Genomic DNA, 24600 nt, shown 5'->3' on the forward strand with positions numbered 1-24600 from the left:
ATATTGAAATTGAAGGAAATGAAGGGAAATGAAACTGTATTTTGCCCTCCATGTCACCAAACTATGAATTCGTTAGTGCAATGTTGTGGTTGCAACTCTTAATATTGGTCCAGGAACTCCAGGATATCCAGGATGCTGCAACCCCTACAGTAGATGTGAACACATGTAGATTATTCTGGTAAAATTGAGTCTTGTATAGAAAAGGGTGAACAAAAGATAACTAAAGACATGTTCATTTCAACACAATTTATTTACATATTCTCCATAAACCTTATATTTGATGTGAAGCCTTGGCATCTACTATTGCATGTTGCTTTCAGTTCATCATGTCAGCCGCCCTTTTCCTGCACCAGTGGTTGTAGCACTCAGTCTTTTAGTCTGCAGGCCCTCTGTACGATCCACCGACACTTTCCTCTGAGCGGCGTCCACGTCTGGGCTTCTTCAGTCGACAGGGCCCTGGAAGATGAGTTTGATGTGGCCCTGCTCCCCTGTCAACCAGGTACCACAGAAGGGGCAGGCAGCATGAAAGGCATGAGTGCCATGTGGTAAGGGGATCTGGCTCCACCCCACTACTGTCTTTTCTGAGCATACGTGGCCACAGGGACAGAAAGCGTGGGTGGGCGGACCCGCATCAAGGTACAATCCGCCCTCACAGCCCAGCCACAAGGGCACATAGGGGCCTACTCTCCGGCACATGGGGCACTCCCTCTCCCCAGTGCTGGCCGGCGCTGTGCCCCCGGGGCCGGCGGGGCCCTTCTCCTTGCGATAGCCCCAGTTGTGGTAGCCATGTACGTGCCCGCAGTTGACGTAAACCCAGGGCTGTTTCTTGTCAACAATCTCGCGCTGGGCCAGGCTGGGGAACGCCAGGGTGTTGAAGCCGACGGGACACTGAGGCCGGGCGGCGTTCAGCTCCTGGCGAAGGGACTCCAGCTGTTTGAGGGTGGGGGTGTGGCGCAGTCCGGCGGGGGTCCTCCATAGCAGCGTGGCCCCGCAGAGATCGATCAGAGAGCCGTCTTGGAGGGTGTTGGACTCGTTTTCAACCTTGAACAGAAGATGGCAAATTAGTGAGGAATTAGACGGGAAGGGAGGGAAACATCGTTATTATTGAGAGAATGAAAACTGATGCTGGTACATTACGATGTTGTAGTGTTACACTTCTATAACGCCACACGATGGCACTGTGAGCAACTAGTTTTGGTTCAGGCAGTCGACACCCTATCAGATTGACTGGCCCATTAGGTTTCTTGTCCCAAACTACCAAAATTGGCAGCACAAATAGTATGCGTCGGATGAGACCGACTGTAAGGACCGCTTTCTAGCTGAAAAGCTCTGCAAATTCACGAGAATGTGTCACAATAAAAGCTTCATCTGTGATATTGCAGTGAAGCAGAAGTCTTGGAAGTTTCCCAGTCAATGGAAGTAGTAGTGAACGTAAGAGGCACTAGTCTAGACTAGACTTTGTCGGCTTCGCTGTTGACAAACCCGACTAGTAGGGTTCACTACAACCCTCTAGTTGGGACCGTACTGCTTGCTCACTTACCTCAACACTAACCCAAAATATGACTAATTGATCCCATCAGCCCCCTCCCCTCTTACCAGTTTCCCCCTCTGTTGGGCTGAACGTGTCTCTCTAAGGGCAAAGACGTTGCCGCAGACTGAGATTTCCCTCCAGACGCCCGGAGCCGGCTCAGACACAAACTCCCCCGCCGGGTGCATCACCAGCACCCCGTTGGTGGTCAGGCCGTCCATCAAGCCGTCCGATGTCCTCCATTTGGCAGCCCGCTCCTGAGAAACAACACACACACACACAAGTAGATGAGGCGGACATGAATGTTAGGAATATGATGGGGATGCACAGAGGGATGATGATAGTGTAGGTGGATCTCAGAGAGGGGCTGGAGGGAAAAAAACAAAAAACCCCAAAAACGCCAGCGTTGCTTTTCTCTGCTGCTATATTTAGCTCGGTACAGAATGACTACTGTACTGACTAAGGCACAGAGATGCACCCACGCCTAAGAATAACCCTGAGAGAAAGAAAGGCTGGATTACGAACACAAAATAGCCCTCGTGGAATGAAACAGCAAAATTCCCCCGGCCTGGAGATTTTGTTCAACGAATATTTCTTTGAGGTGAAAACAATGAGCGCCAGGTCAATGCGCAAATGCCAAATAACCGGCCAGCCTTTTAGACTACATGTCAGCAAACCTAAAACTGCACTTGTGCATTTTAACACAACATATCGAACTGTAAGATTAAAGTGACTCGTGCAGACTAATCCACCAACTCTCCACGGCTCTGATTTAGCCTCGTTCAGCTCACCGGGGTCCAGTCGTACGGTTTTGTTGCACCAAAGTTCCAGTTTGCTTAGTTGATACATGCATCCGCTAAATAATAATAAATATCTTAATGAATGATCATGCAGCACGATGAAGCAGTTTGCTGATACGTTGGCCTGAAGCGTCTTTCTGCTAAAAATACCGCGCAGGCAAACCACTGACAGCCAAGTGAAATCATAGTCGATGCCAAATTTTCCAAAAGCTCTTTCCTGTGGTGGAAATGGTGGCGCATCGATGAAAGTGAAATGTGACAAAGTACAATGAAAACAGACTGAATGAATAAATGATGACGTACAAGAAGCATGAGCTTCAACAAATGAGTCAAAACCTCAGAGGGGAACTGTAGCCTTCGTCGCATTAATACGTAATGTTGAAACAGAAATGCCATATTTCTGTACGGACAATTTATGTAACCTCGTCGTTTACATCCTGATCTTAATTTACTTAATTTACACTAACCTTCGTTGACCCAATCAGCCACAACATTATGACCACTGACAGGAGCAAGTAAATAACATTATGACCATCTTGTGACAATTCAGCGTTCTACTGGGAACCTTTTGTACCTGGCATTCATTGGTGTGGATGTTACTTAGACATGTAGCACCCACCTAGGCCAGACCAGACACCCCCACCCCATAGCAATGACACTCCTTGATGGCAGCAGCCATCCCCAGCAGGATGCAACCACAAAAGCCGGTTTAAAAAATCATGAAGAACAGCACAAGGTGTTGACCTGGCCTCCAAATTCACTAGATCCCAAACTGATCAAGTATCTGTGGGATGATTCACAGAGGCCCCTCCCCTCAAAGACCCCCCAAGTAACAACATTGTGTTACCAGACACCACAGGACACCCTCAGAAGGCCCATGTCCATTCTCTGATGAGTCACAACTGCTTTGGAGGCACAAGGGAGACCTACACAATATTAGGAAGGTGGTCATAATGTTATGTTTGATCGGTGTAATTATGGGACAAATGGAACCCCATACACATCCTGTGGATCCTTTGTACGTGAATATAATATCCCACTTGGGACAACTGAGCGATGAAAAGTACTATATGTGATTACAGAATGAGTACAGAACAGTAGATGTTTGGTATAATGACTTGAAATGCACCAGAATCTCAAACATTGTCTCCTCAGACACAATCATGCATTAATTAGAAGGATAATAGTTGTTCCATGTAAACGCTGTCTTGATTTGTTCCCAGGGTTTTGCGTGCCGCAGTCATGATGTGTGTTTGTGTGTTTGTATGACGGTTGTGGGAGGTCCCGCTGAATCTTTTATGGGCTGAAGTCACGCATCCATGAGAAACGCTATTATTGGTGTGCATGTCTGTGTTGACCCAGATGCCACGTTCCACCCCGCTGACTGAGTGAGGAAATTTATAACAGAAAGAAAAAGAAAAACGGACTAATATCTGGTTCTGTATGATTATCATTTTCTAAATAAAAATGATTAGTAAAGGCTAGCTGCGTGGTGATGCCGGTTGCAGAAAGGAAAGATCTTTTTTTGTGTTGTTTGTTTCCGGGGGTGGGGGCAGGGTGCGTTATACTGTCTTAATAAAAACCCCTAATTATTATGCTATAAAACAAAATACAGTATATAATATCTGCACGAGTATCGGTATCTGTATCGGCCTTGAAATTACCGTAATAACGTGGATATTGGATTTAGCATGAAAAGTAAACAACTGAATCAACTTTATAGTAAACAGTTGACTTTCAACCTAACTTTGCTAGCTAGCGCTTAGAAAGTTTAGCTAGTTCACGTTACATGTAGAGTCGTTTCCTTTGGGTTTTGACCAACTCTCCCCATGGTCTAAAAAAGTCAGGAGTACAAACATCGGGTTTTAAAAAGTGGCGGTAACGTAAAGCTGCACTTGTGCATCTTAACGCAACATATCGAACTGTAAGATTAAAGTGAACCCTGCGACTCTTGCGGACTAATCCACCAACTCTCCACGGCGCTGATTTAGCCTCGTTCAGCTCACCGGGGTCCGGTCGTACGGTTTTGTTGCACCAAAGCTAAAGTTCCAGTTTGCTTAGTAGATACATGCATCCACTAAACAACACAAATAAATAAAGGGAATAAGGGAATAAATCGACTTTATAGTAAACAGTTGACTTTCAATCTAACTTTACTAGCTAGCGCTTATAAAGTTTAGCTAGTTCACGTTACGTCTGGAGACGTTTCCTTCAGGTTTTGACCAACTAAATCTCCATGGTCTAAAAAAGTCAGGAGCACAAAAAGTGTCGGTAACGTCTATTATTATTAGTGAACGACACAAATAGCTTCACATGCTACGTGAGTTGTCCGTGCCGTACTCTCCGTCAGGTTAAATTCAGAACAGAGCAGGTGTGGAGGCGTCTGGGGGGTGGGGAGAGATTCTTTGGGAGCAATAGGAAAAACAATGCAAGCACAACGTTGTTTGAGACGTGTAAAAAAAATATTTAAGATTCGTTATGAGACCATGGCGGGCCGCCGTAGTATTAACGTTGGATGGGAAACCTAAATAAATTACAACAGGAGGTCATGAAAGGTTCTGCAGCTACCTGGAAGCGTCACTGTCAACACCCAGGCTGTTTGAGTGTGACATCAAACGAATCTTTTTATTTTATCAACTATCAAGGTTTTGTGGTTTACGTCCAATATGTGGAATCAATGAGATGTACACTGTCCCTGGGCCGTTGATAATTAATGCATGATTTAGTCGGGGAATTGTCTTCCCTTTATTCTTCTCAACTCACTATATACAGTATTGCAAACGTCTTTGCAGAATCCATGGGCAGTAAACTACATTTATATCAGATTATGTGTTGTGGAAACATTCGAGACGGGTCAGATTTGACCTGGAGGATGACAGGAAGGTTGAACCAAGGCTGCCAGAGAACGCTGCCTCGTGTTTCATGTCGGGTCACATGCGCCAACACGATCCTGAGGCCGTCCTCACAGCTACCATGTCTCATGTGGGCGGCACAGCCATGTCCCCTGCTGTCGCTCTCACAGCGGTCTCCATGGCTACCAGTCCCCGAGCACTTTTTTGCCGCCCACAGGGGAAGCGAACACTCACCCCCAGGAAGATGTTCTTGGAGGAGTCGAAGCCGGCGGCGTAGATGCGGGCCGTGTAGGGAGCGCTGCGTTCGCACATGATGCGGCAGGCGTAGCGGGAGATGGTGCTCTGGGCCGACTGGCCTCCGCCGCCGCCGCCTCCACCCTCCCCCGCCGCGCCCACGCCCTGACCGCTGCTGCTGCCCGCTGTATCCGTCACCACGAAGTCAATCATGCTCTCTGTGGACCGGCCGATCTGCAACAGCCAGGAGACAAACTTTACATATAGATACACATTTAAAGGGACTAATTTTCACAGGCTGATGATGAAACGAGCAGATGCAAAGGAAAGCGTTTGTGCACTAACCTGGAACATGTCTGTGTTGGTGTCATGGGTGTACTCCACAATGACAGAGTGGCTCCGTGACAGTGTGTACGAGATGCTGTGCTGGCTTTTGTTGCTGAGTGCCTGCCAAATGGGAAAAAGATATTAACCGGGTCGCACGGCAAAGGAGAGTTGAAGGTCTTGAAGCCTACGGAGCAAATCGGCTCGGAGGACGTTTCCTCTTCTGGGCAAACATGATTTATAGTTTTATTAGCTGATTTATTTTTATGATGGAAAGAGTTAGGGGGACACATTCAGCCCGATTTGATCTCAAGTGGGACGAACCAGTAAAATAATAGCGTAATAACCTATAAATACCAACCACTCTAGATGTTTCCTTTTGTTTAGATGTCAAATAAATAATAATTACGATAACTTTGATATGATACTGGGCATAATGTTTAGGATAAACATTGTTACTAGCTTAGTTTTGTAAAGCAATATTCCACTTTCCAGCTGTTAGAAATGATTTAAGGAGTTGCTTAAATCTTTAGACCATTTAGAGTTTAGACTCCAATAAGGAAGAAAGTTACAGATTTCGTTTAAAAACGGACTTCTTACCTTTGACACCAGAGGAGTTGAGACATTATGGATAACATCAGGTTTGACCCCATTGGCTTTGGGTCTCTTGTAAAGGGCCAGGCGACTTCTTCTGCGACCTTTGTCTCCACTGGCCAGTGACCCATTGTGCCTGCGAAAAGAACAAAATAGAATCACGAGAATTAAATATGTAGGTCCATGTGACTCTAGTCTAGCCAGGCAGACTCATCAGAATACAGTAAATCAAATCACAATAAACTGCAAATTACATTTCATTTATATGACTTTTACTTAATCTGTAAGGGTCCCAGAGTTGATCCCTGTGGAACCCCACATGTGACCACTCCCAAAAATGTTTTTAAATGACGAATACAATTTCTTAGCAGTTAAAGCACCCAGTAGCCTCTAAGCTATTGAATAAAACAGAATGATTTCCTGTATTAAATTGCCTTCTGAATGTCAACTAGCATCATGCCTGTACTCAACCCCCTATCTGTAGTGAAGATGGTAAGAAATAACTGTAAATGATTTTCTGACCCATGTTCATCTTTATAGGCCATGTACTGTATATTTAGAGTAGAATTATAGAATTAATGAATTAATTAATTAATTAATCTAATTAATAAAAAAAAAGAAATTAAAATACTAGTGTTAATTTTGTTGACATTTTTGAATGTTTGAATATCGGACATTCAAAATACGTCAATCTCTTCGGCTGAAAAATTTGTCCTTGGGTTGGATAAGGGGTGTGTGATCATCTGATCCCAGGCAGTTGACGGTAGTCTACCAAAGCTAGCAAGCTACGGCTAGCAAACCCGACTATTCATGAAGCCTCCATCACAGTCAGTAAGCTAACTATGAACTTAAAGAAGTACGACACAAAGTTAACACATATTTAAACAATGTATGGATTAGCATTCAGCTAACTAAAATTGTCCATAAACGTAGTAAAAAAACCATAAAAAGTTGCAAGCCTGCAAGTTGTTTTTTTAAGATTTTAAATGTTTTGCCTCAAAATGTGATTACCCTAACCCTAAATGTCATAATTCGAGGTTAATAAAAATGCAATGACTTTTTTTTTTTTGACTAGTAATGTGACTAATAAGCATTTTTTTCTAAAGACTAAATCAAAAATGGCTGCCAATTGGAGGCTTCTCTAACCCCAACGCCTCAGCGCCCCATTGGTAAGCACACAAGGGAATTTGTATGTAAATGAGCGCACTTTGGATGAGTTAGGGGGTTCCAGCATTAGCAGCCATGATTTTTGCATTTATAACAAACAACACACACACTGCAAAACGTTCCTCCGGGCCACCGAGAAGCTATGATTAAATGGACGTTGTAAAATGCCCGGGACAGGTAATCTACTTTCTCTCCAAACGATTCGCATCAACCATCAGACCGTGGATCGATAGGTTGAGGAGTGGAAGCATATGTCTGTGTCTCGGCCAGCAATAGCACCATACCATGCCCTTGGGAGTGATTTCCTTCTCTTCTCATATATGCAATCTATACAGTGTCTGCCTGTCTGTGTTTTTTGGTGTCCCTCAGAAAGGTTGTGGTTCAGTTCAGTCGTGCTGCTGCAAAGCAAACGTACCACAAGGAAAACCCGGATTGTAGGGCGTAGAGATTATGATGCAGAACATTAGGAAAGCTGCTAAAGAAAGCTGATGGAGCCGATATGACGCCATGAAAGCCAGCCAGTGATTAACTGCAGTGGTGAAGAAGAGGAGCTATTTCTTTTTACCGTCCATAGCAGCAACATCCTCATTCAGAGGTGGAGGGTGCGGCGGTTGCCTAAATCAAGCCCAGGACTTTATTTGGAGGCTTGAGTCCCTTCTTTAAATGTATATTTTGAGATATAACATTGAGTGGTGACTCATCAGAGAATGGACATGGGCCTTCTGAGGTTGTTCTGTGGTGTCTGGCAACACAATGTTGTTAGTGGGGGCCTTTGAGGGGAGGGGCTTCTGTGGATCATCCCACAGACACTTGATCAGTTTGGGATCTAGTGAATTTGGAGGCCAGGCCAACACCTTGTGCTGTTCTTCATCTTTTTTTGAGTTGTTCCTAGGCTAAATCCTGCTGCCATCAAGGAGTGTCATTGCTATGGGGTGGGGGTGCCTGGTCTGGTCTAGGTGGGTGCTACATGTCTAAGTAACATCCACACCAATGAATGCCAGGTCCAAACGTTTTACTGCCGTTGTGTTTGGTCCCTGAACCTGAGATTGGTCGCTCATAAATTCAGTCCATGGATAAGTGATACGTTAAAAACATGACACTCCACATCTTTTACGTCCGTCCGATGTATCACATTTCAAGGTGTCATTGGTTTTATTTTTTTCCTGAATGCTTGCGATAATTTACACTCACCATTCAAGAACCGGTCTGCTTACTCTGACTGATCAGTTCCTTTGTTTGGGTAAATTGAGGTACCCGTCTGTTCTGACCTGACAGCTTTAACAGTCACTACATGTTCTGCATTTAGTTCTTCTTTGAAAATATAAATGCACCAACTACAGGTCTTGTTGGACCAGATCCACAACCTACCACATTCCTGACAAATGGTGATCTGTGGTTATACAACAGGTTCCTGCTCAACCAGATTAGACTGAAGGAGCCTAGCTCATTTAAAGACAATACACATCGGGCACCTCACCCCAAGACGATGAGCTCGCCGTACTTGACAGGCTCCTTGTCCTCAGGGAAGACTCCGTCGTGAGGTTGTGAGCTTGAGCCCAGGAGAGGCGAGGGCTGGCTCTTGTTGCAGGACGGGCGCAACTCCAGAGATGGGGGGGGACACAGCGCCTCTGAGCTACCCTCCAAAACCATGCCCACCGGCCACAACTGGGGCTTGCTGCTGGGAAGGAGAGGGAGAAAGAAAGAGTCAGAGATTCAATTTAAATGCGGCCGGATAACATCTATCAATGCTGAATGATATGTGTGATAATGGTTTGAGTTCATAACACTTGTGCCTGCCTGTAAGTAAAACAAAACTACTAACACATACTTCGCTATATGCTAATTTGTTGGCTAAAACCTGCCGTATGAAAACACTGCACAGGAGGTTTTATAATCTCACTTCGTAAACGTGCATAAGGTGAAAGAAACAATGGAAAGAAACTGGAGGAAAAATCATCTGGAGATCAGCGACCTCCTCCACAAACGCATAAATATCACAAGAATTTCTTGACTTATTTTGGATGGAAAATTTTGACGATGATGATGATGATGATAAAGGCAGGAAGAAATTTAGGTTTCTGCAAAAGCAAGCACCAGTGATTGGAACAGTATCCACTGCAGCGTCAGTACAATGAGTCTAAACTTCCAGCCAGAGTGACAAAGAGCTTTATTTGGTCAGATGGAGAACAAATTAGAAAGGTGCCCCCTGATAGCTACCATCTCCTCTCCCCCGCCTTCGTCAAATAACTAACTAAAACGAAACTTCTCAGAAAAATGGACTCTTGAATATGCTCCAGTATTATGTTAACTACCTAAAATGACTGAAACCATCCTTGAAAAAAAAAAATTTGACGTGTTTTAGGGTTAGTCACATCCACTAAAGGTTCATTTAAGGTACTGCGGGACATAGACGACGTAACCTACGTACGTAGCCTACGTAGCCTACACCGGTGTGAAACATTTATACTTGTGCGCTCGTCAGTCTGGCCCGCTCTGTAATAACTCCACCCAAACACTAGTCGGCGCCGTGTCTTTTTTGCCAGTCGGATTCATTTTTGTTTCCACTTCCTGCTTCACTTTCAACTGAAACTTTCGCCGAAGACAATTCGTACAAATGTTTGTATCTCTGAACCTCCTCAGTTAACCTTTCCTCCATGTGTTCCATCTTTATTGATCCAAAACAATCAATTAATCAATTGTGTAGATGGAGAAGCAGCCGGAAATACTAAAGAGGAAACACGCTACTACCAAGTGGACCAATCACAACTCTTTTTGGTCTGACGAGTTAGATCCATTTCTGGGGAGGTGCAGCAACTGGGGGTTGATGCAGAAACCTAAACCGCCTATAACATGGAAAGGGGGCGTGGCTTATGACATATACTGCAGCCATCCACCAGGGGGGAGCTCTACTTGCTTTGGCTTCACTTTTGAGGAGCTGTCATGTCATCTATCTTTTTTAGAGTCTATGGTCTGGCTTGGCGCCCCGTCCAGAGCCTCTCATCTTCAGTCTTTTTGATGTCAAATACGCAGACGCAGTAGTTTAGTCAAAGTCTTTACATCGGCTCATTTCTTATGTATTCAACACATTGACTGTACATGATCTATAAAAATGAGCATTTATGCAGTCATTTAAGGCGGACAGTATCAGTATCAGAAAATACTCAAATGTAAGAACTTGTACTTGGTCTAGAAACTTGTCTGGTGCGTCCCTCGTAGCATGTAAATACATTCACTCAGCCGACCTGATATCAGTTGCAAGTTGGTTCGTATTTTAAATGTGAAATTAGCTTAATTACTACACCACAGATGATCCAAATTAAGAAGGCTGCTGACCACATTTTTCTGCACGTCATATCTGTGCCAGGAGCGCTATTTGTTGTCACCGGCCACGTACAGGAAAAGACTCTGATTTATAGCCTGGTCATCAGTGTAAAACCCATTCAGAAACAACCATCAAATCTATTTTAGCTTTAAAATTGGCTGAATGTTTGTTGTACTATCCGGTGCACGGTGTGTGGCCAGCGTCAGTCTGTCCGGAGAGTGTCATCCACTTAAAATGACTTAAACAATCTGACTCAGAGTCTTTACAGAACAGTCAACACCCTGATAATATACCATGACACCTGCAGCTTGTGGTCACGTATGGTGCTTCCTGCAAATGCTGCAAACGTGTCACCGTCAGAGCTCTTAGAGAAAACAACCAGATAACCATCAGTTGACAACCAAGAGTCTTACTGAACAGACTACAAACAGAGAGGTGAAGCAGTTTAACATTTACCGCCTTTCGTTTCAACGCTTGTCGAGGAATTATACATACTATGGTTACGCTATAGGGAGTGGGATCAAATCTACCACGTACAGATGAGTCACCGAGTATTTTGACACTTTTTTTTTATTTTTAATCAAGTCAAATAAAGCTAAGTTCCTGTGTCTGCACACGGGAACTAAGCCAGGTTTTAATGCTCAAGCCTATTATTAATCGACAGTGGGCGACGCCACCTACACGGTGGTGGTAAGTGAATGCATGACAAAGCCCTACAACGAGCTTTGTTCTCCCTTCGAGCAGATTAGATAATCACTGTGGGAAACGTAAACGTAATAATACCGAAAACACCACTCCGCATTTGGACGGTCTCCTCTTGCTTCCTGGTGGATTATTCCGTGCAGTGACGGAGCGTTGACGATACGGCGGCTCCTGTTCCCACGCCTGATTGGCTTCTGATTAACTAGTGAATCTGATAAAGCGACCTCTCTAATTTTCTTTCACAAACACAAGTCACGTGCCAGATTATTAGATTGTTGAAGGTCCAAATAATTACACTGATCAGCCACAACATTATGACCACAGACAGGAGTAGGTAAATAGCATCTTGTGACAATTCAGTGTTCTGCTGGGAAACTTCTGGACCTGGCATCCATTGGTGTGGACGTTACTTAGACATGTAGCACCCACCTAGACCAGACCAGGCACCTAGGGCTGCAGCTATCGATTCTAGGGCTGAAACGATTCGTCGAGTTACTCGATTAACTCGATTACAAAAAAATGCTCGAGGCAAAAACTCTGCCTCGAAGCCTCGTTAAATTCCTATGACGCGCACTATACGCGCAGGGATCTGAGTTTTCCACACGGACCGTTGTTTTGGAAGCACGGAAGCATTTATGCGAGGCACACCAGTAGCGCGTGATATATTTTGAATTTATTTGGCACGATGGCGGAGAGTAAAGATGCCCATAAACGGCAGAAAATGTCTAAAGTTTGTGATCATTACATTCATAAGTTATAATACATTTCACGCAGCTGAATCACGGAAAGCGCGAATGAAAGCGGCCATGTGGCATTGTTTACAAAACTTGACCGCAGCGCTCGTTTGCAGGCAGGCGACGAAAGCTCCGCTAGCGTAAAACACAAAATGGACCGGTATTTAATAAAAAAAGGGACAGAAACGAGCTCAAAAACCAGACGTAGTGGTGTGCCTCGCATAAATGCTTCCGTGCTTCCAAAACAACGGTCCGTGTGGAAAACTCAGATCCCTGCGCGTATAGTGCGCGTCATAGGAATTTAACGAGGCTTCGAGGCAGAGTTTTTGCCTCGAGCATTTTTTTGTAATCGAGTTAATCGAGTAACTCGACGAATCGTTTCAGCCCTAGAATCGATAGCTGCAGCCCTACAGGCACCCCCACCCCATAGCAATGACACTCCTTGATGGCAGCAGCCATCCCCAGCAGGATGCAGCCTGACACAGGTAACAAAAATGCTTTAGGAACAGCACAAGGTGTTGACCTGGCCTCCAAATTCACTAGATCCCAAACTGATCAAGTATCTGTGGGATGATCCACAGAAGCCCCTCCCCTCAACCCATAGGACCCAAAGGCCCAACGCAGGACACCCTCAGAAGGCCCATGTCCATTCTCTGATGAGTCACAACTGTCTTGGAGGTACAAGGGAGACCTACACAATATTAGGAAGGTGGTCATAATGTTATGCCTGATCTGCAATTATTTCTTTAATCAATTAGGTAACTGTTTCTTTTTGAAAAGGAGCTCCTTTGTCTTCAGATACAACCCTTGTATCGTCTTCCTTTGACCATGCAAGTTTTTACTATATGTTGGACACGTCTTTGCAGAATCCATGGGCAGTAGACCACATTTATATCAAATGATGTGACATACTGTAGAAACATTCGATATAGGTGAAATCTGACCCAGAGCATGACAGGGAAGCTATAGCAATGGTTGGATTAAAACATATTTCAGTGCAAATGTGGCCACCGTCGTCCCAGACACACCTTCCCTCTGCACCGCGAATGATCCGAGGGAGCGGAATCACCATGACGATAATCTATAAAAGCAAAAGAGGCATGACTGCCACGGGTGGATGAGTGAAGACCAGACGGAGGAGGAGGAGGAGGAAGAGGAGGAGGAGGAGGAGGAGGAGTGGGCTTGAAGGGCAGGGAGAGGTGATGGAAGGAAATGAAGGAAGGGACACATGTGAGATGCTGCTAGTCTCCCAAGGGAGTGGGGGGTGGAAAAAAATGGGATGGCTTGAATTTATGTGTGTGGATGATGAAGGAAGAAGGGGAAACTGGGAGAGGAGCGAGGAGGAGGAGGACGAGGAGGAGGAGGAGGAGGAGTGTGTGTCTGTGTGAGTGTTTCGTTATATTTGTCAGCAGGCGCATGCGCAGAGGCAGCGTGCTTTGGCAGGGTGATGGATTGCCTGTTCTGTGCCATGCATTTTCTAATCAACCCACAGCCACATCCTAAGGGGTGGGAGAGAGGGGGGAGAGGAGAGAGAGAGGCAGAGAGAGGCAGAGAGAGAGGGAAATGAAACAAAGAAAACTGTGTGACAATGGGAGACAAAGGAAGGAGAGAATAATGGAGAGAAATAGATGGAGAGGAAGGAAGTCCATATGAGCGGAGTGGTGTGGCAGTGAAGGCCGGCGGTAGGAACGACGGCGCTAAAGGCTGAACACATAGTAGTACACAAACACTACACAAATAAGAGCAGCGCACTGCTCTGTATCACAGCATCACTATGCAGCACCACTGTGCGCTCCACTCAGAGGCGTCTCTGTTGTTAGCAAACGAGTCGACTTAGTCGCCGATCACGTGACAATAACAACACGGACGGCTCCTAGGAGACAGGTGAGGAGAAGATGAAGCCTGTACTACTGTGGCATGTCAGTCCTGAAATACAACTGAAGTACTACTGCAATGCATCTGAAAAGGCTAACGCTAACGCTAGCAGTCAGTTAACAACTTCACCAAACGTCCTGCGGAAACAGAGAGAAGGAGGCTGCACATCAACTATTTGTTTAAGATATTAGACCTTTAGACCTTTAACAACAGGCTGTAGAGTACTATTAAATACTGTTGATGGTGCTGAGGTGCTGCCTGTTTTTATTCAGGCTATACATATCTGTTCCTCACAGTATGCAGCTGTCTGTTCTCAGCATATGTATTCAGGTCAACAATATAGATTTCATTACTTTCTACTGTGTTTCTATTAGTGACGTCATCAGAGACAAGTCTGTGTCAACTCAACTTTCATTGACTTTAAAGAACTTGTGCACCGTACAGTAACAACAGAACCCTTCTCTACATTAATTCAGCACATATACTACGTCACTAGTGGCTCCGTGGCCCTCATGTCAACATGTTAAGCAACTTAAAGCTACAGAACAAACTCTAGTCATGAAAATTGAAATGAATAGAAAACTGATAAAGGTGGTTGCTGAGTGACGGTAGTTGGCGGGGCCTAGCCACATACCAAGAGATTTACATTGTTTCAGTTTTATTCCACTTAATCCTGTCTCACATGGGATACATTTTCTTTAACACTTCATTCTCCATCAGAAACGAGCTAATGTAAAAAGGTTGTTCTGTTTTGAAGCCTGCATTGTGTTGTTGTGCACCAGTCTTAGCTTTGTGTTGAAAATGTTACAATGATATATCCGATATACGTACTGTATGTCTTTCTTAGAAATTTCCTCTTGTGTATGATTTTGCTTTTGATGCATTTCTAGATTTTGACCACGGTGCATTTCTAAGAAATACAGCATAGCCTGACAATAACAAAACATGTTTTTGCTGTTCCTAATGCAGATGGAAAATATGCAAAATCTTTCACACAATCTCTACATTTTATGGACTAAAGCAACAAATAACTGATGTATCGCCCACCCCACCAAAACGTCATTATCTAAATATTCATTCATTCATTCATCTTCTGTAACTGCTTGTTCCTGTTGAGGGTCGCGGGGTCTGCTGGAGCCTATCCCAGCTCATTATCTAAATATATTAAAATACAACAGATGGCAATTGATTATTTTAGGACAGAGACATCCAGTAATGAGGCATAACATTATGACCACCTGCCTAATATTGTGAAGGTCTTCAAAACTCATCAGAGAATGGAGGGTGTCCTGTGGTGTCTGGCAACAGAATCTTGTTAGTGGGGCCTTTCGAGGGGAGGGGCCTCTGTGGATCATCCCACAGATACTTGATCAGTTTGAGATCTAGTGAATTTGGAGGCCAGGTCAACACCTTGTGCTGTTCTTCAGGTTTTTTTAGTTGTTCCTAAAGTGTTTTTGTGGCTGCATCCTGCTGGGGATGGCTGCTGCCATCAAGGAGTGTCATTGCTATGGGGTGGGGGTGTCTGGTCTGGTCTAGGTGGGTGCTCAATGTCTAAGTAACATCCACACCAATGAATGCCAGGTCCAAAAGTTTCCCAGCAGAACACTGAATTGTCACAAGATGGTCGATGTTATTTACTTCTCCTGTTCATAATGTTGTGGCTGATGATCATTTGTTTTTACATCATCCAGCGTTTTCTCCGCGTAACCGCCCACTGCAGGGGAAGAGGAGTGCGAGTGTGTGGGGGGAAGAAATAAAAAAGACGAAAGGAAAGAGAGACAGAAGGGACGAGTCAAATTTGGCTCCAGAAACAAATGAAAAGAGCTAAATATAACCCCCCAGTGACAAATGAACTGAGTGAGTTATGGCCTCATAACAGAACTAATCACACTGTTCCTCCATTTCAACCCGTTTAAATAAAGATTTTCTAAGTCTGTCCTCGCATCTGTTCCCAGTCGCCGACGACTTTTTGCTTAATAGGAAAAAAAAAATCCATTTGAAATGCAAACAATGCGCACACAGAAGCCAGAGTATGTTTTCTTTTTTCGTTAATATTTGAGAGCGTGATACAGAGTCAGATTCTCCACGTTACGTAACACTCGTACTGTGCATATCCTACAAGTCGGTGTTATGAACGGTTCCCCCTCCCCCGCAACCAGATACAGCCTCTGCTCTTTCTTTTCTCTTTCTGCTTACATTTGGGTTCTATTCAATTATTTTTTCTGAATATCATTTATGGAAATGTGAGGGTTTCATTTGCTTCTAGACTTTTAAATATTCCTGCAACTTTGCGAACGGTCAGACATCTTCATCCTCAGGCATCTTCGTACGGTTCATATATCTACATCCATGACTCAGTTTGCACAAACACAAGCACAAACTTTCTATTTCAAAGTTACTTTTACAACAGCAGCTCAGCTTGAAACTAAGGTTTTGTTAAGATAACATCACCAATGCAACAGAAGGCCTTCAGACTGTGTAGAACTGTACAGACTGTATATAAATATGGACTACGCGTCTCCACTCCCTCTCATGGGCCAAACTGGCGCTATTTTCCTGGGGATACGGGCGGCGCCAGCTTGTGAGTGAGTTCGGAGCCAGAGTCTGATCAGTACGGTCCGAGAGTGGAGCCACGTGGAGCCGTGATATTGATGCCCCGCCCACCCTTCCTCCAGACTCACTCTCGTTATCGTTTAATTAATACTACGCTCTGATCTACCTCCACCAGTTACAAGGAAATGTTGGATTATACACTGGACTTATTTTAATTTTTTGTACAACTCTCACGGCCCCACAGGACCGCTTTACAGAGCGGTTGGCATGGCAACTGGTGGCCGCCATTATGTCACATCCTGTTTCTATAGTGTTCAGTTGACACTTGAACATGCATGAACGTTATATTAACTACCTAAAATGACAGAAATCATCCTTAAATAAAATGTATTTGACGTGTATTGTAGTGTTTTAGTTTGGCTCAAGACCCGCCCACTAACATGGAGGGGGTGGAGCTTATGACCTATACTGCAGCCAGACACCAGGGGGAGCTCTACTTGCTTTGGCTTCAACTCCCATCTAATCCAAAACCAAATATAAAGTTAGATTATTTTTTGCAGGTTTACTGCTACTACTTGCTGCTACTATATATTTTATACAAGTCATGCAGACATATTTAATAACAAATATCTTACAAATGACATACCTTAAAAATCTCTGTATTTTATACAGTATTTATATATCTTTTGTACTTTCATACATATACTCATCTACTGTCTTTAAACGGATTTATTACACACATACATTTATTTTATATTACCATATATCTTCATATCCAACATATATATCTACTGTATATTTTTATATCTACCCATTTATCTACTGCTAAATTCTCTATAAATGCTACTGTAGAGGAGTGCAGTGTGTTGAACAAAGTAAGTACAGCCGAAGGGTTCAGTTTACTGTGTTTTTCCTTTTATGCTAACATTTGCAAATTAGAGCCGAGTTCACGAGCTACTTTGGTTAGCTACTTTGCACTCCCTTTTAAAACAGTCCCTTGCACAAATGAATTACCTTTGCCATGCAAAATGTGCATAAAGATAACAATATGGCATTATGTTGACCATCTGTAACGTCACATTTGCAGGATTTTTCTGGGGGTTTTAGGATAAAGGTGCAATTACTGGAGATGGCGACGGTTAGGGTAGAGGGCTGGGGGATTCATTACGTCAGAGGAAAGTCATTTCAAAGACAGAAACACGCGTTTGTTTGTGCTGCCGTGTAGTGATAAACTGTGTCCTGCAGTCCTGTCTGTTCCTGAACAACCCTGCTGTCTGGGATTCAGTACAGCCGCAGAAAATGAGCAACAAGAGCAATAAAAAAATAAAAAATAAAAAAGAGGAAACGCTGAAAGCTGGAGGAAATGCACTCGTAGCACTCGCCACGTCTATTTGAATATCAAAGAAGCTGGTTCACCTGACCCTGTGAGTGGAGACGAAAGTGAAAGTGAATGTTTAAGCCCCTCGCCCTTTTGTTACCAGATCTTGTTACTGCACTTACGAACACGACCACTGAGAGACACAAACAACCGGCAGGTACGCCGGCCGTGAAAGCCACAGCTTCCTTCCTGAAGGTCACTCTCAGGGTGTTTAGACCGACTCAGTGGTTTTCTAAATTATAGCACATGCACTGGAATCACAGTGTGCATGTGTCGGGGTGTGGCACGCTCAGCATTCTGGCCCAGCTCCAGTTGTGAATGATACCGGTGACTCAGTTATTGTTGTCTAGTGCTGACCATACAAGTCACAGCCCGGTAGAAGGGAGTTACATCATGCCTGTTGCTATGCCACATTAAGTATGACAACTGGTTGCAAATTGTACCACAGAGCTGTGCGGTTTGTAATTCTAATAACCGGAAATGAATCAGCAGTTTTTCAAGCATCCACCCACACGCCTTGCTCCAGGAAATAACCCATGTAGAGGCAGTATCACGTAATAGGTGTCCTCCACCCAAAATCCACAGATGCCCTGTGGGACACTTAGGTAAAAGATAGCTGAGGGCAGCAGCAGCAGGTTTCAAGGCAATTTCGTTTAATTACCCCGACCTTTAGAACATATCTACATTAAAAGATGTTCCCAGGAGATCCCAACTTTCAGTTCCACTTTCATTTATGATGATAATGTGTTGTTTTGAGATCTGAGAACATGATGACACTCAGTTGACGTCGGAATGGTCAAGAGATGGTTTATCTGAGCTGAATATGGTAAAGATCAGCGTCCAGAAAGTCTGTGTGGGCACCGGGGGTTGTACGGCTTACAAATTCTTCAAAGTCGACACTGACTAGTCTCTGATGACATCACTGATAAAAACACAGTAGAAAGTAATGACGTCTGTATTCTTGACCTGAATATATACGCTGAGAACAGACAGCTCGTGTGCTACATACTGTGAGCTGCAAATATGTATAGACTGTATAAAAACAGGCAGCACCTCAGCACCATCAACAGCATTTAACAGTACTCCACAGTGTGTTGTTAGATGGGATAGTGTAGCAGGGTTATGTCTCTGAAGACTTCTCCGTGTCCTGCAGGTAAAGGTCTAATAACTTTATAAAACTGTTGATGTTCAGCCTCCTTCTCTCTGCTAGCATTGGACCGTTCCTTTGCCTTAATTAGTGGATTTCTTTTCAGGTGCATTGCAGTAGTACTTTAGTTGTATTTCAGGACTGATGTATCACAGTATATGGGCTTCATCTTTAGTGAAGTATTTCCACACACTTGATGAACCGCTGCTAGTTTCACCTATCTACTTGGAGGCGTCCATGTTGTTGTTGTCACGTGATCAGCGACTATTCGACTATTCTGTACAACCCCTGGTGCACACAAAACTGAAATGGATTCTGGGTAAATGGTTTAGTATTTATCTACCTTTTGGTACTCAAAGCGCTTCACGGTCACAACGACACACCTATCCACTCATTCACACATATATGCGTACACACACACACATACACTAGTGCTCTTATAAAAGTCATTTTACAGTCATTCATTCACTCAGTCTGACACAATATCAGACCATTTTGATGAACATTTATTCTGAAATTTCACATCACAATGGCCTGATATTTCCTGGGCGAGACGCTGAGAAGGTGTACTATCAGTACGGAGAGGAATTAGTCTGTGGAAATTCTTTTAATTTCATCTGAAATTTGAGGCAAAATGGCCAAAAATGTGACACTGTAAAATTCCACGTCAGAATAGCCTAGCATTTTCCTGGGTGACATCCCGATGTTGTGTACTATCTGTCTGAGTTTCGTTTAAATGTTATGTTTTTCTTAAATACTGTTGATTAATTAAACAGACTATGATTGGTATAGTTAGTTAGTCCAGGTGAACATTTTGAAGCTTGGGTGTGAAAGTAACATTAGCTTAGTGCTATTACATTAGCTATCTATATATATCAAGTATTTGTCTACCCTAGTAAGAGACTGATACGTGGGCTACTACTGTCTTAAACCCACATTTAGCCACATTTGACAGACTAATAACCTATCAACAATATGCACCAATCAGGCATAACATTATGACCACCTTCCCAATATTATGTAGGTCTCCAAAACAATTGTGACTCATCCGAGAATGGACATGGGCCTTCTGAGGGTGTCCTGTGGTGTCTGGCAACAGGATGTTGTTAGTGGGGGGGCCTTTGAGGGGAGGGGCCTCTGTGGATCATCCCACAGATACTTGATCAGTTTGGGATCTAGTGAATTTGGAGGCCAGGTCAACACCTTGTGCTATTCTTCATGTTTTTTTTTGTTGTTGTTGTTCCTACACACAAAGCGTTTTTGTGTGTGTGTGTCTGTGTCAGGCTGCATCCTGCTGGGGATGTCTGCTGCCATCAAGGAGTGTCATTGCTATGGGGTGGGGGTGCCTGGTCTGGTCTAGGTGGGTGCTACATGTCTAAATAACATCCACATGAATGAATGCCAGGTCCAGAAGTTTCCCAGCAGAACACTGAATTGTCACAAGATGGTTTAGATGTTATTTACTTCTCCTGTCAGTGGTCATAATGTTGTGGCTGATCACTGTACATTACACTGTAAAAGAAAAGAGCTTGGACTGAAAGATGATATGTTTTCACTTGCTCATCTGGGGAGAGTCAGTACTACTGAGTGGAAGACGAGTTGAGTTCATCTGAGCCTCAAACCGTACACAGACGCTGAAAACACTGAACCGACCTCCACTGTTTTACTCTGAGACGTGGCAAATCTGAAACGTAGCAGCCCTAACCGCTAACACCTCTTAGCAGCGTAGGTTAGCGCTACCTGGACTTTTCAGAGTCAACGGACAGCGTTTTAGCTGCTCCTGAGTGCACTGAGTAAGTGTGCACTTTTTTTTTTATTGCAAATGAATTCATCTATTCATTTATGAGGAGAAAGAGAGAGAGAGAGTAGTTTCAGTTTTACTCAAGGTCTTTGATGCAACACCTGTATGTGTAAAGGCTCTGAATAGATCACCTTCTCAAAGACACAAGACAGACATATAGGCAGTTTAGACTTTGGCGTCAAGTTGACGCAGAATGTACGGCGTCAACTTGGGCCCTAGCCTTGACGTGCACCTCCCCAGAAATGTATACTATATACTATAGTATAATATACTCGGAAATGTCCGACCTCCTACCAGGAAAAGTGCTCTGGAATGCCCCTTGAAGTCGGAGGTCCTACTAGTGAAGTCGGAGAAAGTCAATCTACCCCGACTTCACGAGATGTAGCAGCCTGACGTCACAGAACAATGGTGGCGCCCATGGACATGCACACGTTACGTCCTGTTACACAACATGACTTTTGCGTGAAGATATGTCGCTATAATCTCTCTGCATGAAGTTGAAGGTGAAGTGTAGCCTAACTTAACGTAACAAAACAACAACGAAGGAGTCTGACAAAAAAGAGGAGCTTTGTTGAGCGTCTACAGTTACCTTTCAGCACAGAGAGAAGTATATTACCTATTGCTGGTGGAAAAAATTTTGTGAATTTCGATCATTGTCAGTAACTATGGAAACAAAACAAATATATCTTATCGCGGTCGGCCATGTTTGTTGTTTATGTTCAACTTTGTTCTCCTGGAACGCTTTGAGGTCGCATCTAGTTCATTCTAAGTGGGATGAATCCGACATCCCAGCTTTCTGGAATGCGGCATAACTACTAATTGGTCGAGAGCTGTGATTGGTCTATTTGGTAGCAGTTGTGTTTTTCCGCTTTAGTATTTTCGGCTGCTTCTCCGTCACCGCAATTTCTGAATTGATTGTTTTGGATCAATAAAGATGGAACACGTCGAGGAAAGGTTAACTGAGGCGGTTCAGAGATACGAAGATTCGTACGACTCGTCTTCGTCTACATTTCAGCGAAAGTGAAGCAGGAAGTAGAACCCTACCGAAAAAAAACAACACGGCGCCGACTAGTGTTTGGGTGGAGTTGTTACAGAGCGAGCGCACAACTATAAACGGCTAGCACCAACGCAGGCGACGTACCTAGCTTACGTCGCCTACGTAATGCTGTACCTTAAATGAGCCTTACTTCTATCATACCCACTAACACAGCGACACATGTGACCCTACGATACGTTTGGCTTCATATACGAGCGAACCGCAACTCACTAACGTGACACTAATGTGAAATATCGTTGGGTCACGAGGAACACGGATGCACTGCTGCCACTGTTTACGTTGTGAGCCATTTTGAGCTCCCGTCCCAACCCCCCCCCCCTCCACCTCCAACTCCCCTCCATCTCCACCCACCTCTTTAAGGAGGAGAGAGGATTTGGAAGCATCTAGAAGCGATGAAGAAATAACACACGGGCCTCAACGAGTCGAGTTATTGCTCTACGGGAGGATTTAAACCAAACCTCCACGTCCTCTTGTTGTCTTATCTCTGTCTGAGGCGGATTGTAGCGGATTGCGTTTATTTTTTTTTGTGTGTGTTTTTTTTTTTTTTTTACGAGGGGGGCCACGCTGCGTGTGTGTGCGCGCGCGTACGGACACGATGTAGTAACTTGATTTTCGCCCCACATCCACGAGCTTCAAGGAGGAGATCGACATCCGTGGGAATGAACGTGATTCCTCTCTCTCTCTCTCTATCTGTGTCTGTCTTTACATCAAATGACATCAGTGTTTTTTTTTCTTTTTGTTGTTTCTTGGCGACACAAACATCCACGCTGGGCCACGTCTAAAAATCCACGGGGGGATTCCTCCCCACACGCAACATACACCAGGACACAGCGCACACCCTCCTCATTAAACACACACACAGCAGATATGTTAGAGGTGATAAATAAAATAAATCCTCTTAAAACATGACTTCCCTCATCACTTGAACCAATCCTCACTGATCTGTTTGCCTCACAGAGACTGAATCAGCTCGAGCAGGAGGCCATAAAGTCAATGCATAGATAAAATAAAGAGAAATAAATGATGTAAAATGAAATAAAGAGGGAGGGAGGGGGGGTGAGTTCAACCTCCATCGCCTCCCCTCCAGAGGAGCAGCAGAGCAATCAACAGGCCAGCTGGCGTCTTTCTCTTTTTCCTTTATGTTGATGATGGAGATGCTGCGATGGTGAAGGCAGGAGGAGGTGATGATGTGGGACAGAGACACACACACAGAGAGAGAGAGACAGAGGAGACAGAGATGGAATAATAAAAACAAGGCCCGTACCCGCTGATGGTCGCCAACGGAGGTCCGGGACCGGCTCTCGGATCTGTCTGTGCGTTATTCCTTCTGCGGATGAAAGAGAGAGAGGGAGACAGACGGACAGAGAGAGAGAGAGAGAGAGGGTGCGTGTGTGTGTGTGCGTGTCCGTCACTCCCCGTATCGCCTTGGAAGCGTAAAGGGCAAAGAAAAAGAAAGAGAAGAAGAAAGAGGAGAAGAAGAAGAAGACGCGCAGATCATCGGGAGCGGTGGCATCGCCTCTCCTCCGCTTACGCTACACCGGAGACGCGTTCATGCCCGGATATAGCAGCAGACAGCCCGATGTCACGCCTACGTCTCTCTCTCTCTCTCTCTCTCTCCTCTCTCTCTCTTTCTTTCTTTCTTTCCCTCTGTGAACAAATATATAAATATATATATTATGTTGCCTTTAAGTGATCCCGGTAAATTCGCAGCTCCCAGTCAAGATCCCATCCAAATATACGTCTTAATGCGCCAATGGCCCCGGTTCGTGCCTCCACAATAAACACCCCCACCCCCCGAGGTAGGTATCCCTTACAGGAGGTGTGTCCTTGCCCCCCCCCCCCTTTCTGTATAGACACGGTGAAGGAGGACAGACGTTATACTACGCTTCAATGTCATCCAGCTTTGCGAGGTCTTGCAAAGAGCAAAATAATATAAACAATAGCGCAGTTACGCACCAGTTACCAAGGTGAATATGTCTATGGAGTTCATTTTTATTTATTTATTTTGGTTTGGGGAATTTAATTAATTGAAATGTTGAGACTTCTAATCCTTTCTGTGTGTAGTTTGCATGTTCTCCCTGTGTCTGTGGGGGTTCTCTCCAGGTTCTCCGGCTTCCTCCCACCGTCCAAAGACATGCTGGTTAGGTTCATTGGTGCTTCTAAACTGGCCGTAGGTGTGAGTGTGAATGGTTGTCTGTCTCTCTGTGTTAGCCCTGTGATGGACTGGAGACCTGTCCAGGGTGGACCCCGCCTCTCGCCCCAATGACAGCCGGGATAGGCTCCAGCCCCCTCGTGACCCACCAGAGAACAAGTGAAACAGAGGTGTAATTTGCTCAAGTAGATTTGAACATTCATGTTTTTCATCCAGTCTGTCAGAACAGCAAGATTTAAAACTGCTTAAAAAGTGTTGAAACAGTGTTGTTTTTTAATATACGCACGTTGCCAAGAGACACAAACCTCCACTTGTTCATAAGATTCGTATTCCACATGTACGCTTTTGTCAGATATGTGTATCTATGACAGATGTATGTT

General features: G+C 44.3%; 1 protein-coding gene across 1 annotated transcript; it reads right to left on the reverse strand.

Moving 5' to 3' along the window:
- Positions 1 to 287: 287 nt before the first annotated feature.
- On the reverse strand, positions 288 to 23380 carry peli3 (pellino E3 ubiquitin protein ligase family member 3). Its single transcript, XM_084541189.1, has 7 exons — positions 23333 to 23380; positions 8977 to 9177; positions 6339 to 6468; positions 5760 to 5861; positions 5415 to 5648; positions 1597 to 1785; positions 288 to 1041 (listed from the first exon to the last, which is right to left on the reverse strand). The coding sequence occupies exons 2-7, from the start codon at positions 9147 to 9149 to the stop codon at positions 442 to 444; spliced, it is 1428 nt and encodes a 475-aa protein (XP_084397315.1). The 5' UTR covers positions 9150 to 9177; positions 23333 to 23380; the 3' UTR covers positions 288 to 441.
- Positions 23381 to 24600: the final 1220 nt, after the last annotated feature.

This window comes from Chelon labrosus (genome assembly GCF_963514085.1).
Source record: "Chelon labrosus genome assembly, chromosome: 1".
NCBI classification, from domain to species: domain Eukaryota; kingdom Metazoa; phylum Chordata; class Actinopteri; order Mugiliformes; family Mugilidae; genus Chelon; species Chelon labrosus.